Source organism: Astatotilapia calliptera, chromosome 6 (genome assembly GCF_900246225.1).
Source record: "Astatotilapia calliptera chromosome 6, fAstCal1.2, whole genome shotgun sequence".
NCBI classification, from domain to species: domain Eukaryota; kingdom Metazoa; phylum Chordata; class Actinopteri; order Cichliformes; family Cichlidae; genus Astatotilapia; species Astatotilapia calliptera.
The window spans coordinates 36,782,972-36,796,908 of NC_039307.1; the positions used below are offsets into that span (position 1 = coordinate 36,782,972).

Consider the following 13,937-nt stretch of genomic DNA (forward strand, 5'->3'; position numbering starts at 1 on the left):
CAATGCAGTGACAGTGCAACTCCCTTAATCACCAGATAATTCAATTTAGTTCAATTCAATTTTATTTATACAGCATCAAATCACAACAATAGTCACTCTTAAAAATAATACAACAGAGAAAACCCCAAAAATCATATGACCCCTATGAGCAAGCACTTTGGTGACAGTGAGAAGGAAAAACTCCCTTTTAACAGGAAGAAACCTTCAGCAGAACCAGGCTCAGGGAGCTGTGGCCATCTGCCATGACCAGTTGGGGTGAGGGAAGGAAGACAGAACAAAAGACATACTGTGGAAGAGAACCAGAGAGGCCTGCATTTGTATAGCGCTTTACTTAGTCCCTATGGACTCCTCCTACTGTGCACCAATAACAGTCAATAAGGATTAAAATGATTTCAGTGAGTGCCTTATGAAGGATTTGTTTCTTGCTGTTTTCCATCAGACACGTATTCTCTGTAAAAGAAATACATTACTCTTTGTAATTGCAGTGTTTTGCGATCCATTAGTTAATTCATGTCATCTGTTTTTTTAATCCATCGTGAAGTCCCATTGTAAAGTAAAACTTTTGTCAACCTAATCTTTATCTTGATCAAAGTAGGCAAGGTATATTTTTCCATAGTCTTCTTAGCAATCATTTCTTTTTGCTAGTATTCCTTCAGCCACTTGTCTTCCTAATGTGTCTACTTCTGTGCAGGAACAAGCTCATCTATACTTAGGTTGCCTTCCAGCCTTTTCTCCATGATGGTAAGTAGCTTAACCCCGTCCACCACCAGCTGGGTCAGTGCGACCTCGGTAAAGCCAAAGGTTGCCATGTTGCTTATATTATAGAGTTCCGGGGAATCTGGGAAATGAGGAGATTTGGAAAGTTTAAATCCAACACTGACAGTTAGTGGTGTGGGATGTAGCAAATGTGGTATTGATCTGATACCAGGTAAATACAGCATGAGTATTGCTAAAACCAAATACCAGTACTGATACTGACCCACGTCATCCCTACTTGTGGCCCGTATATTGACGTGAAGAAATATAACACAATTTGGCCCTTGAAGTTACACTTTTTTGTTAGGGAGGATTTGTTCGTTGTTGAGTGCAATGTTAAAATAAGTTCTTTAAAAAGCAAAAACTGATTTAATATGAATTAATTCAAAACTTAGTCAAAGTTTTGAAGCTATGAAATATCAGATCTAGGTCTTCTGTTTACCTGTTTTGTCCATGTTGATCCTCAGTCTGTTCAGAACATCCTTAAGGTGTTTATGTGTGGGAAGGTGTTGCAGTTTGATGAGGACGCTGATCCTCAGACCTGTACCCACATTAGCCGGGGAGCTCGTCACCCATCCCAACTGCTGCTTCCAGATAAAGGGATGTCTGAGACCTCTGTAGTATTTTTCCAGCTAGACACAAACAATCAGTCTTCATGAGTTCAACCTGGTTTCCCTGGTGGAGCGTTTGCAGTTACTTTTTAAGGCCTTAAGTACTTTTTCTAGAACTAGCATAAGTGAAAAACAAATATCCATCCATTCATTTTCTATTGTTTATCTGGTGCTGGGTTTCAGGGGCAATAGCCTAAGGAGAGGAGGTCCAGACACCCCCCCCCCCCCCCCACTCCCCCAAGCTGCCTCTTCCAGCTCACGTGTTGGACAACTGAGAAATTCCCAAGCCCACCTCACCCCCACCCACCTCAGATGTCTTTTTTCAAGTTGGAGGAGTAGCCCCTTTTCTGTGAGTCACTCTTGAATGACTTGAACTCATTAGCTATTGCAGCCAGAGAAAACTATCTCCAGTTTCCACTGCTTGTATCAGTTTCATTCTTTCAGTCATTACTCATGACCATAAGTTAGGGTATAGATGTAAACTGACAGGTCAACTAACAACTTCTCTTTCATACTCAGCTCCCTCTGATCTCAGGAAGCCAACAAAGCAACATCATCTACCTTCTGCCACTTGGTTCTGCCTAGAAATTTTGACCATAAAATTTATGATTTATAGTATTGAGCCCTGTTACATTAAATTTATACTGGGAATGAGTTCAACTTATTGCTGGGAATCCAAGTTCTTACTGAGATTGTGCATGGACTGAATAGCTCATAGCTAGAGATGGACCGATCCGATATTACGTATCGGTATCGGTCCGATACTGACCTAAATTACTGGATCGGATATCGGAGAAAAATAAAAAATGTAATCCGATCCATTAAATATCACGAAAGCACCTCACAAAACTTGCAACACGCCGTAACTCGCCTCAGAACGTCGGAGCAGTATGCATCACGTGATAGAGCAGCTGTGGCATGCGGGACCTGTCGGTGGTCTGGATAGCATGTGGAGCTTCGCTAGCAACCTGGCATTTCATCTCCGACAAAGTTATCCCCGAGAGAAGTAAAGCAAGTGTGTAAGTCCATCTCTGAATGTTTGTAAAGCATTCCCACGTTAAGCTTAACGAGCGACTGCCTCTCGCTCTCCGGCTGCTACTTCAATCGTGAAACTGCTAATGATCAGCTGATCGGCTTTTCTGTCGTGAGTCTCTCTTGTTTGTTTTTGGTCCACTTTGCGCCAGAAAGAGCAAACCAGCGGCTGAACAACAGCAGCACGTTTAAGCTTGATCAGCTATTGTTAGAATGTATTTAATATTACTTTCTACACCAGGATCTTTTTCTACATAGCTGACGGCTGGTAACTGTGCAGGGGCGGATCTAGCAAAGTTTAGCCAGGGGGGCCGATAGGGCATTAACTGGGAAAAGGGGGCACAAAGACATACTTTTCTTTCTTATTCTCATTTAAAATGTCTAGCTTTTAATAAATAATTATCTGACACCCAAAGTTTTAATTTGATGTAAAATGAATAGAAGTCAATTACTGTATATAGTGACTATTAAGTCTAATATATTTACCCTAGTAAGCTATAGTACATTTTCCTTTGGGAAGGTACCATCTGTGCAGTCTGCAATTTTGTTGAAGAAAGATGTTGAATCTATTTAATATTTCTTGAAAAATAATTGATTTCTGTGCATTTTTTTTCACACTGCATCAAATTAAGGTTGATTACGTTGATTAAGCATCATGAGGTGGCGCGTGAGGGGTGGTTCCCTATTTTTTATTTATTTATTTTTGTTGTTGCTGGGAGTTGGAACCCTATTAGTTAGGTTGCTTAATATTTACGCTAAGTACTCTTAAAAATACCAGAATAGGGAGGATGGTGTAGGTTCTAAGTTTATTAGATTGATCAGTATTGGCTGAACTATGAAATATTTTTTTTGTATACAGGTATAACAGAATAGCTTTAGTGTAGTTGTTGTTTAAAACTGAGTATGAACTTGCAGACTTGCAAAATGCAGCAAGATATTTTAAAAAACAGTTTTGTTGATTAAAAAACACTATATCGGATTCATATCGTATCGGCAGAATATCCAAATTTATGATATCGGTATCGGTATCGGACATAAAAAAGTGGTATCGTGCCATCTCTACTCATAGCAAAAGGCTAGATACGCCATATTCCCTAAGCAACTCCCACAGGATCCCCCAAGGGACGCATCTGAATCCTCTCCAAGTCCACAAAACACATGTACACATGATAAACTCCCATGCACAATCAAATATCATTGAGAGGATAAAGAGCTCATTCAGCACATGACTAGGATGGAAAGTGCATTGTGCTTCCTTGCTATAGATCGGATAATAATAATTATAAAATTGGTCAGTAGCCAGCAAATTAGGGTGTCCTGGTGCCATGTGCACTTATAAACATTAGGATGTTTATAAGTGCACACGGCACATCTTAATTCTTGTTGACAAATTAACATTTCAACAGAAGTCCAATAACAAACCTGACTTGTTGCCCAAGTCAGTGTTGAAGTTCCCTGTTAGGACAATGAAGATGCTAGGTGGGGAACACTCAGCACCACACCCAGCAGCTTCAAGAAGAGTAGGGAATCTCAACTGTTGTTTGGTGCATAAAAGTGTGCAAATGACAGTCAGCACCTATACCCAATCTGAAGAAGCAGAGAGGCAGCCCTCTCATCCACTGGGAAAAAACCCAATGTACAAGCAACAAGTTGGGGGAGGGGGTACAGTGAACATTTTATTAGGATTATTTATTCATTTATTAAAATTTACCTTTTGCAAGCTGATGCAGATGCATTGAAAAGCTTCAGCCACATTGGCATCTTCTCGCATTGATACCAGCCTGAGGTGCTCATCTATGTTGACCCAGACCAACAGGCTCCTGTTTTCACTCACCCTGCATGAAAAATTATGGCACATTAAACATCTGACTTTAATTCATTTTAAACATCACAAGCTGACAGTGACTATAGATTGTATTTAAAAGATGGATGTAGCCAAGATTGTAAATGAACTGACTCTTATATAACCCAGAGCACTCAAAGCAGTTTATACAACATGCCACATTCACCCATTTACATAAGCACTTTCTTCTATGCTTTTAAGTGCTTTCTGACTAACATTTACACACATTCATACTCTGATGGCTGTATTGGAGAGCAACTTGGGGTTATTATCTTGCCCAAGGATATTGGACATGCAGACTGAGGGAGCTAGGGATCAAACCACCAACTGTCCCATCAGTAGATGACCTGCTCTACCTCCTGAGCTACAGCCACCCCCATATCACTTATTAGTTTAAAAAGTCCTGATTTTGAAATCTCAAGCTGTCTTTTAACTATTGCCATTTCATTTCATTTTGAAAACTGATCGATCTTGACAACCACAAAACAGGTCAGTGCTAAAGTATACCCTGCTTAATCTTCTAGGTACATATAGTGACCATAACACGAGGTGTAAGGATTTTAGGTCACACAGACAGACATGTTTTACATAGCTAAAACAACTTGGGTTCAAATTGACCCCAGAGGAACACCGTATGCAAAATCTGTAAAGCTCACTGAATCTTTTATTTATGCTTTAAATGTTTTACACTTCTGTAACAGTGTCTCTCAAGAAAGATTATGGCATTTATGGGAATCAAACTTGTAACTACCTGCGACCAGAGCAGGTTCTATATCCAAGAAAACCATACTGACCAAACTGCCCTGGCATCAGGCCAGTCCCGGGCCACACCTATGCGGAGCTGGAAGGAAGTTGGAGCTTTAAGATTCAGCTCACTCTGTTGCTCTTGGCTTAAGTCCGTTAGTAAGAGAAGTCGACCTGCCAGCTCCTGTTCCAGTTGCTGCAAAGCTGAAAAACAGGAGATTGGTAACTAGTTTGGTGTCATTGGTACCTTGTTGACAAAAAATCTTACAGTTTTTCTCCATTGGTTTGGCTCATTTCTTGAAACAGAAATTACATTCTCAAAACTCTAAGATCATTTGGCAAAACAATCTTACAGTTTAGCACAACACTATAGCTCACCTGCAAAAGCTCATATCTCTTCCAAAACTGTTCACTCGGGCTTCAATCTAAATCCCTTTCTCATTTAAACAGTCAGTGTCTCCAAAATGGCAAAGATCCTTCTCAATAGCTTTGGCTCATTTCTCGACACAGATCGGACATTCTCATCATTCTTGGTGCTTTTGTCAAAATAAACCTGGATAGTTGATCACAACAACATGGTCCACCTGCAAACGCTCATATCTCTCCCATAACAGTTCCCTCATGTGTCAAAACTACATTTCTTTCTAATCTGAATAGTTAGTGCCCCCAAAATGCATCGTCCCTTTGGCATTGTGTGAGTACTGCCATACAAAATGTTTAGATGTTTTGTCACTATGGCAGAGGACCAACAATATACAACAGAAAAGAGTAGCCTCCAAGGTTTGACATCACTCAAACTACCAAGGAAATGATAACCATTTTTTATTCACACGCAAAGAAAATTTCATACATATGTAAAAAGAAAATGTACATTACAGTAGTAAATTGTATGAACACAAAATCAAAAAACAAGGACTTATTCAGTGGTTGCTGTCCACTGTCTTCACCCTCCTGATTATTTACACGCTGTTGTCCGTCTGGCCACAGATTCTCGTCCACATCACAGCGGATACTTTCTCTTGCAATGCAACGAGGGAAGAAACGGTGTGATGCCGCAACCATCCCCTGCATTGATCTCCTGTAATGTCGTCACACGCTGCGTCCATAGCATGGAGCAGGGACGGCTGATCCTGAGCATGATGCTCATACACTCTCCACCTCCAAGCAGAGAAAAACTCCTCTATCGGATTGAGGAAAGGAGAGTAAGGTGGTAGGAACCCCATGACCAACCTTGGATGCGTTGCAAACCAGCTCCTAATGAGTGGGCTATGGTGGAAATTGACATTGTCCCACACAATTACATAAATGGGTAGGTGAGGCCCTATGAGACCTCTCTCATTTTCAGGGATAAAATCGGTATAAAGGTGATCCAAGAAGATGAGGGGCTTGTGTGTGTTGTATGGGCCAAGACTGGGGATGTGAGTGGCCACACCATTTTCAGAAATGGCAGCACACATAGTTATATTGCCCCCTCGCTGACCTGGGACATCCACTGTGGCCCGGTGGCCAATAATATTAAGGCCACATCTTCGGCCCTTGGCCAAGTTGAAGCCAGCTTCATCCACGAACACCAGGATGTGAGGGGTCTCATGTCCTTCCAATGCCATTATTCTCTAAAATAGAGTAAAGAACATAAAATCAGTCATACAGAAGAGTCATATACTACAGTTAGACAATTACATGTTCTCCCCCACAGGTCAGGCCACTACTCCAGTGGTTCTAAACTAGTGATAGGCCTATGAGGAAGTACTGCAGGGGTATTTGATAGAAAGGGGAGTGGGAAATACTGATGACTTACTGAGATGTTACAGTAAAACCCACAGTATTAGATTTGATTGGGAGACAACAAAATAAGGATTATAATGAGAATCGTATCATACAGTAAACTGCAGTTTTCTGTTGAAATTGTTGAAGTCAGATGAAGCAAATACTGATTCTGAAATCAGGTAAAGGAGGTATTGAAACCAAATAAGTGAACTACTGCTTACTGTGATTACAGGTAAGGTTATAATGAGAGACAACCAGTAACTGACTTACATTTACATACTGGTAGCGCAGCTCCTTCAGTCTGTCAGAGTTCCTCTCAAATGGTACCCTGTAGATTTCTTTCATTGTCATCTGATGCTTCTTCAAAACCCGGTCTATTGTGGAGATGCTTATTGTGTTTATATTCTGGAATATATGATCGTCCTGAAGGATGGCATCACGGATCTGTCTCAATGTGATGGTATTATTTGCCATCCCCATGTTACAAATCTCTCTTTCCTGTTGTTCATTGAGCAGTTTTCCTCTGCCACCCACGCGAGGTTGTCATCCACTCCTACACAAAGAACAGAATACAGTAAGTTACCAGTGTAATTGTATTATTGTTTTACTCACAGTAACTTCACCACGATCCTAATGCAACATTGCACAGTGACTGGAATACTACTCTAAACTGTATAAAATATGTAATTCCATAGTTTACAGTAATTAGTTCAATATATTTCTTGTCAGATTTAGTATCAAAACATTCCACTAGTCCTCTCCACCTGCTAGTATAGACCTACTACTGTAGGCAGATGCACACAAAATCTCTACAGTAAGTTATACATTCTTTGCCTCACGCACAGTGCCCTGTCCTATACAACATATAATTCCATCGTAGATTACATAGAGTACATACCTGTTTTCCCTGCGAAAGGTTTGGATGATGGAGGAGACTGTAGAGTGAGGCACATTAGGCTGCACTCGACGACCTGCCTATGCCATTGTGAGGCTATGGTTTATGACATGGTCTATAATCGTGGCCCAAATTTCATTCGGGACAGCACAGTGTCTTCGCGCACCTCGGCCTCTTCCCCCTATTCCTCCACCACGCATTCTCAGTCCTCCTCCTCTTCTTCTTCTTCCTCCTCTTCCTTGAGGAAGAACTTCCCCTTGTCCGTTTGCTTGGCCTTGTCTATCCATGTTCAGAGATCGGACTGGCTCTGGTCAAGCTCTATGTGTCTGTGTTTGGCAGCACACAATCATGGAACACACCTGTGTGTGACACTCCCCCTTTGTTAGTCTAGTTTCACCTGACTGTCGATGACTGTCATCAATTTATCAAATGTTCAAAGAAATTCATATATGGTATTCATGGTATTATGTTCTTGACCAATTTTGACAATTGAACAGACAGTTGTGCATGCGAGTACTTATACAATGAAATGAATGATCATTAGACTGAGAATCAACTAATCAGTTTAGATCTACAAGATCTATTCATTTGGAAAATGTGCTAAATGTGGGCTAACTGTATAACTGTAGGCTACTTAATCATTTGCAAAGATGCACTGAGACAATTGAGACATGTACTAAGGCATTTGCCATTTGATAAATTGAATGAGAAATGCCATTCTGTTGTGAACATTTGCCAAGAGGTTTGGATGTTTGTCTATGTTATTTTGAGAATGTAATTTCTGTTTCAAGAAATGAGCCAAACCAACGGAGAAAAACTGTAATGTAGTAACACACTAATCTTAATAAAGTAACACTTAACTACTCTTAAATAGACTCGCACAAGAGTCACACATGGCATTGTCTTCATTCTTGACATGAGGCATGTGAGATTATTATACTGTCATATGTTACATTATACCTTTAATCAAAATGATTGAATCATGATACTGCTGTAGGCCACATTATACTTCTTATTATAGATTGTGTAATCATTGTGTAGTTTTAGTTTGCATTATACTCCTGAGTTAGAAGAATGTGAAAATCATTAGATTTATTAGATTGATTTGTATTATATTATACTGCTGATTTACTGTGAGTTACACTGTTTTATGACATTCCATACTGCTGATTTATAAAGAGATTACTGTGTGCAGAGAATCATGGTCTTGCTTTTCTGATTGTAGAGAGAACAGAGCAGACTGCACGAGAGCTTCTCCTCCACCTTTGTTGGAAGCAGAAAAACAGGGAGCCAAGATCATAACTTAGGCTCAGTGACAGAAAGTATGTGGATGTTTAGGCATTTATGACTAGGTGGGGGCCACCAGAGGCTATAAGAGTTTGAGTAACGGTCTGACATTTTGAGATCCGCTGTGACCCTCTTCGTGCACGTCTCCCAGCCTGGATGTATTGCGCATTGTGCTTGTATGAAATGATAAGAATTGTATGGATTAAAATTGTTGATTGAACAGTTATACACCGAGTGTTGTTCTTCCTTCAGCCCAAGGATCAAAGAATTGGGAGGTTTTAACAGGCATCAAGGGTTAACTGTCACAATTAGCAGTTTGCTTAAGCTTTTTTTAATACTTTCTCTTTATTGATTTTCATCTTATTTTACATACAGAACTAAAGAGGGCAAGGGAAACTAACACATTCACATATGTTCACATATTCCAAAATACACAACGCCTTGTTTTACTTACATATATTACATATTGCACAGGTGCATGTTCCATTCAAACAAATTCGCAGCTGTCCCTCTGCATCACAGAGGTATCAGTTTCTAGTCTCTTGACGTATAACGATCCCATCATTCCCAAAGTCTCTCTCCTTTCTCCTTCTGTAGCCGCAGTGAGAGGGTAATCAGTTCCATATGATGAATTGTGTTAATAATGTCTGTAACCAACATTTAGTAATTGCCTTTTTGAATGCAACCATAAAAGTATGAGTCTCTTTTATTTATATCCTCAGGGATATTCTCAAGGTACATGGTATTAAAGGAGAAGTCCAGTGTTACTTCCAGCACATCCATCACCATTTGTTTAATCTCCTCCCAAAAGGTCTTCAGTTTAGGGCAGAAGACATGAAAGCAACCTGCAGCGACCTCCCCGCACTCCCTCCAGCATGAAGCGCCTGAACCACTTATTTTGGATTTCTGCTTTGGTGTGATGAACAATCTAATTAAATTCTTCCATCCAAAATCTCACCATGTTAAAGAATTTGTGGTAGATAACACATTTTTCCACATCCGCAACAATCTTCCTCTGAGATAGTTATACCTGCTTCTTTTTACCATTGATGACTTACATATCTTGTTGAGGTCTTTTTCATAGCTATAAAACTTCTGTACATTTTGCCTATAGTACCTCTTATAATGTTCTCACCATAAGCATCCATAAATATTTGGATCACCCCACTAGCATCTGCGTCAAGCATTCTAATTTCCTTCCGGAAGAAGCTCCGAACCTGTAGGTAACGATAAAAATCTTCCCTGCCGATCTCTTAAATCTGACACGTCCTCAAAATTCATCAGCTCCCCAAGATTGCAGTGATTCCATGCCTGGACAACTCCCTGAATTTATGGTCTAACAATGCTGGAAGGAAGCGTGGGAGATACGCTGGCCATCCCAGCAACCCTATTTCCCTATTAAGACCAAAAATTTTAATCACATCTGCCCATTTTTTCAGGGAAAAACTTACACATAAATTTTGCATCTGATATGCCTGTGGTAAACTCTCAAGAGACCCCAGAACCAGGCCCGGCCCTAACCAATCTGGCGCCCTAGGCAAGATTTTAGGTGGCACCCCCCTACATCGGCAGTGTAGTGTATGTACTCACAAGAAACTGAATAGCTTTGTCTTTGACCTTTTTTTTTTACTTAAAGAAAGCAAATTCACAATCAGAATAATTAACAAGATAAAAAAATATATGAATAAATAAATGAATACAAAAAATAAAAAAATGAATATATGAAATACAATAACACCGCTTGATGCTGCTGCAAAACTGGTGGGTTGTGCTGCTGAGGTGGAGGCAACAGGAAGACCGCTTGATGCTGCTGCATCATGGCTGGGTTGTGCTGCTAAAGCTGCATCACTGGTGGGTTGTGCTGCTGAAGTGGAGGCAGCAGCGGTAGATGTGGTAGATGGCCCAGGGGTGGGATTTAGAAACTTCAACAGTGCATCTGAAGAGAGGAGTATGTGACACCACTGAGTATTAAAGTCTAATAATAAAAACATATGATTCCAGGAATAAAATGAAATGATATAATATAAATGAAAAACCAAAGAGATATATGTATGATGTTAACTGATGTGCAAATTAGATTAGATTCAATTTATTGTCATCATTACAGTGAAATGCTGAATAGCAGAATGCAAAGTAACAGTATAATATCATATGAGAATGTTATGTTATGATTATCTTTGACCGAATCACAGCAGTGCTCATATTAAAAAACAGCATTCCCTCTCATGTGATATTGCTTAATTAACATTAATGATGTGCACTTTAACAACTAGGCTTACAACTATAATATATACAGGGGTGGAAAAGTGACTATTACCTGCAGGGTAAATGTTAGCTAACCAGAAGGCAATAACAATGTAAACAAAAAACACCTGCTTAAAAGATGAATACAAATGAGGAATGGTGGGAAAGGTGGGAGTACTGTAATTACCTAACGTTACATTATTATTTTCCATAACAATTTAGCCCCCTCCACAATATTAACTGACGTTAAAACAGTTAACTAGCTATTTATTGATTAGCAATTAGCGACTCATGTAACATTAGCTTAATGCTAAAAATTTAGGTTACTATCACATTCAGACAAATAATTTCATGTAGGCTAACGTTACCTACCTCTGTCTTTTTCTCGTTTCTCCTCCTCTTCTTTTCTCTTTTTTCTTCCCTGGGCACCTGACAGTTTTGGCCGTTTTGACATCTTGTGTTGACTTTTTGATGTGGTGACGTCCAAAAGGAACCATGATACCGGGAGGGAGGGGGCGCACCGTGCGGGGAGGGGGGCGTAATGTTCTAACAAATAATATTTCTATTAAATAAGCTTTACTTTGCATTTTAATTAACGTGGGATTATTTTTTGTATTTAGAAATAATAGTACCAACTTTTTTTCTTTTTTTCCAACATTTGTGGCACTGGCGTGGCGCCCCCTGATGGACGGCGCCCTTAGCATTTGCCTATACGGCCTATGCCACGGGCCGGCCCTGCCCAGAACAGACTGTATTGGGAAATCCATCAAAGAAAGCTCAATGTCCTTCCATTTTGCCTCAAACTTAGAGTTACACCAGCACACTAGAGGTCTGATCTGGGCTGCCAGATAGTAATCCCACCTCTCCAGATCTTCATATATCTTCTTGTTCACCCAATTATAATTAACTTCATATAACGATGCAAGGTCTTTTGTCAGCAGGATCCCCAAATACTCCATTTGAGATTGATGTCATCCAAATCTATATCTTGCTACCAATTGTCTTGAGGGGTTAAAAAAGAATGTCAAGATTTGAGTTTTTTGAATGTTTAGTCTATAACCAGACAGTCTGCCATATTCTTCCAGTATTTTCATAAGCAGAGGATTTCCCTCTTCCGGGTTTCCTAGCGCTACCAGCACGTCGTCTGCATACAAGCAAATTTTATTTTCCACGTTCCCTGTTGTAACCCCCTCCAATCGAGTCTCTTCCAACGGTTCAATGAAAAGGTTAAGGAGCAGTGGGCTCAACGGACAGCCCTGCCTACAGCCACGTTGTAGTGTTATCTGATTTGAGAAGCTTCCATTAACTTAGATCCTCGCTGTTGGAGACATATAAATCATTCTTATACATTGAATAAACCTGTCACATAGCCCAAATCTCTTCAACACATGAAACAGAAATTCCCACCCGACCGTATCGTATGCCTTTTCCACATCAAGCCCAATTAGAACTGTTCCAGTTTTCCCTTTAAGTATCTGGTCAATAATATGAATGGCCCTTCTGATATTATCGTTTGTTTGTCTGTTACCAATGAAGCCTGTTACATTGATGCCCACGCTGATAGAGGAGGCAGCGGCATCAAGTACTTAACCTCTTAGCCAAAATCGCAGCAAATAGTTTATAGTCTATATTTAACACGCTAATAGGTCTATAACCTCTGGGGTCAGTTTTATCCTTCCCTGCTTTTGGTATGACAGAGATATACGCCTCCCGCCACGATGGTGGGAGCGCCCCCCCCCCCACCCACTCAGAGTGTAATTAAAAGAGGCCTAAGGGTTCCCTCATCTGCCTATACCACTTTGGTGGAAATCCATCACATCCTGGGGCTTTAAAAGTCTTGAGTTTTGAGATCCCAGTGTTAATCTCTTCTGCTGATATTCCTCTGACGAGTTTTTCATTCTGCTGCTTACCTATAAATGGTAGATCTAGGCTGGATGAGAAATTCTGAATCTTATGCTCATCTGCTTTATCCAGTTGTGTGTATAGCTCAGCGTAATATTCTTCAAATGCTCTCTGAATTTCTTCGAGTTTATTAGTTATCTTATTTGTCTTTAAATTTCGAACTTTATGAATAGTGTTCTCCTGTTGTTGCCTCCTGAGTCTCCATGATAATAGCCTAGCAGCTTTGGGTCCTGCCTCATAACACCGTTGTCTATTATATTTTAATTTTTTTTCAATTTCCTCACTTAAAATTTTGTGGCTCTCCTCTTTAACCGGCAGTTGTTCCAATTATTCCAAATTTTCCTGTAAATCTGACAGCTTTTTTGCTCTCACCTTCTTTAGGACTGCACATTTTGCAATAATTTTACCCCTAAGGTATGCCTTAGCCACATCCCATAAAATTGTAGGATTAACTGTTCCATTGTCATTGAGTTCTAAATATGTTTTTAACTCCTGTCCCATTTCTCTTTTAAATGAGTCATTATTTAACAGACCTGTGTTAAGCCTCCATAGGTGTTTTTGGGGCTAGCTTTAAACCCAATCTTCATAGTTAGTCCCGAATGATCAGATAAATCTCTCTGTCCTATTATACAATCCTTCACTCTGTAGAGATCTTTACTAAAAGTAAAGAAGTAATCAATTCTTGAGTACATATCATGTCTTGCTGAATAAAATGTAAATTTGCGTTCATTTTTGTGTAAATATCTCCATATATCTATAAGCCCCAACTCAGATAACATTGTTTTTACTTGTTTCTCTAATTTAGTTCCCCGCCGGTCTCAGCTAGTTGTAGCCCATTTTGGATGGAGAAGTAAAT

The 13,937-nt window shown here is 39.9% G+C and overlaps 2 protein-coding genes across 2 annotated transcripts in view; both read right to left on the reverse strand.

Annotated features, from left to right (window-relative positions):
* Window positions 1-294: 294 nt before the first annotated feature.
* The window catches only part of LOC113024717 (creatine kinase M-type), a 29,045-nt gene continuing 15,402 nt past the window's right edge, over window positions 295-13,937 (reverse strand). The window contains exons 6-9 of the mRNA XM_026172005.1: window positions 5,037-5,190; window positions 4,111-4,234; window positions 1,199-1,388; window positions 295-838 (exon numbers count right to left, since the gene is read on the reverse strand). Of these exons, the coding sequence (XP_026027790.1) occupies window positions 678-838; window positions 1,199-1,388; window positions 4,111-4,234; window positions 5,037-5,190 (629 nt within the window). The 3' untranslated portion in view covers window positions 295-677. The remainder of the gene's footprint in view (window positions 839-1,198; window positions 1,389-4,110; window positions 4,235-5,036; window positions 5,191-13,937) is intronic.
* On the reverse strand, window positions 5,198-10,432 carry LOC113024718 (uncharacterized). The gene is made up of 2 exons (XM_026172006.1): window positions 7,024-10,432; window positions 5,198-6,599 (listed from the first exon to the last, which is right to left on the reverse strand). The coding sequence occupies exons 1-2, from the start codon at window positions 7,231-7,233 to the stop codon at window positions 5,946-5,948; spliced, it is 864 nt and encodes a 287-aa protein (XP_026027791.1). The 5' UTR covers window positions 7,234-10,432; the 3' UTR covers window positions 5,198-5,945.

What these genes read in the sequence shown, in the direction of transcription:
- LOC113024718 (XM_026172006.1), bottom strand. Translation starts at nt 7,233, where the DNA reads ATGGGGATGGCAAATAATACCATCACATTGAGACAGATCCGTGATGCC. An exon ending in TGCGCTACCAGTATGTAAAT is followed by an intron (nt 6,600 to 7,023) that starts GTAAGTCAGTTA and finishes ACTCTATTTTAG; the next exon opens with AGAATAATGGCATTGGAAGG.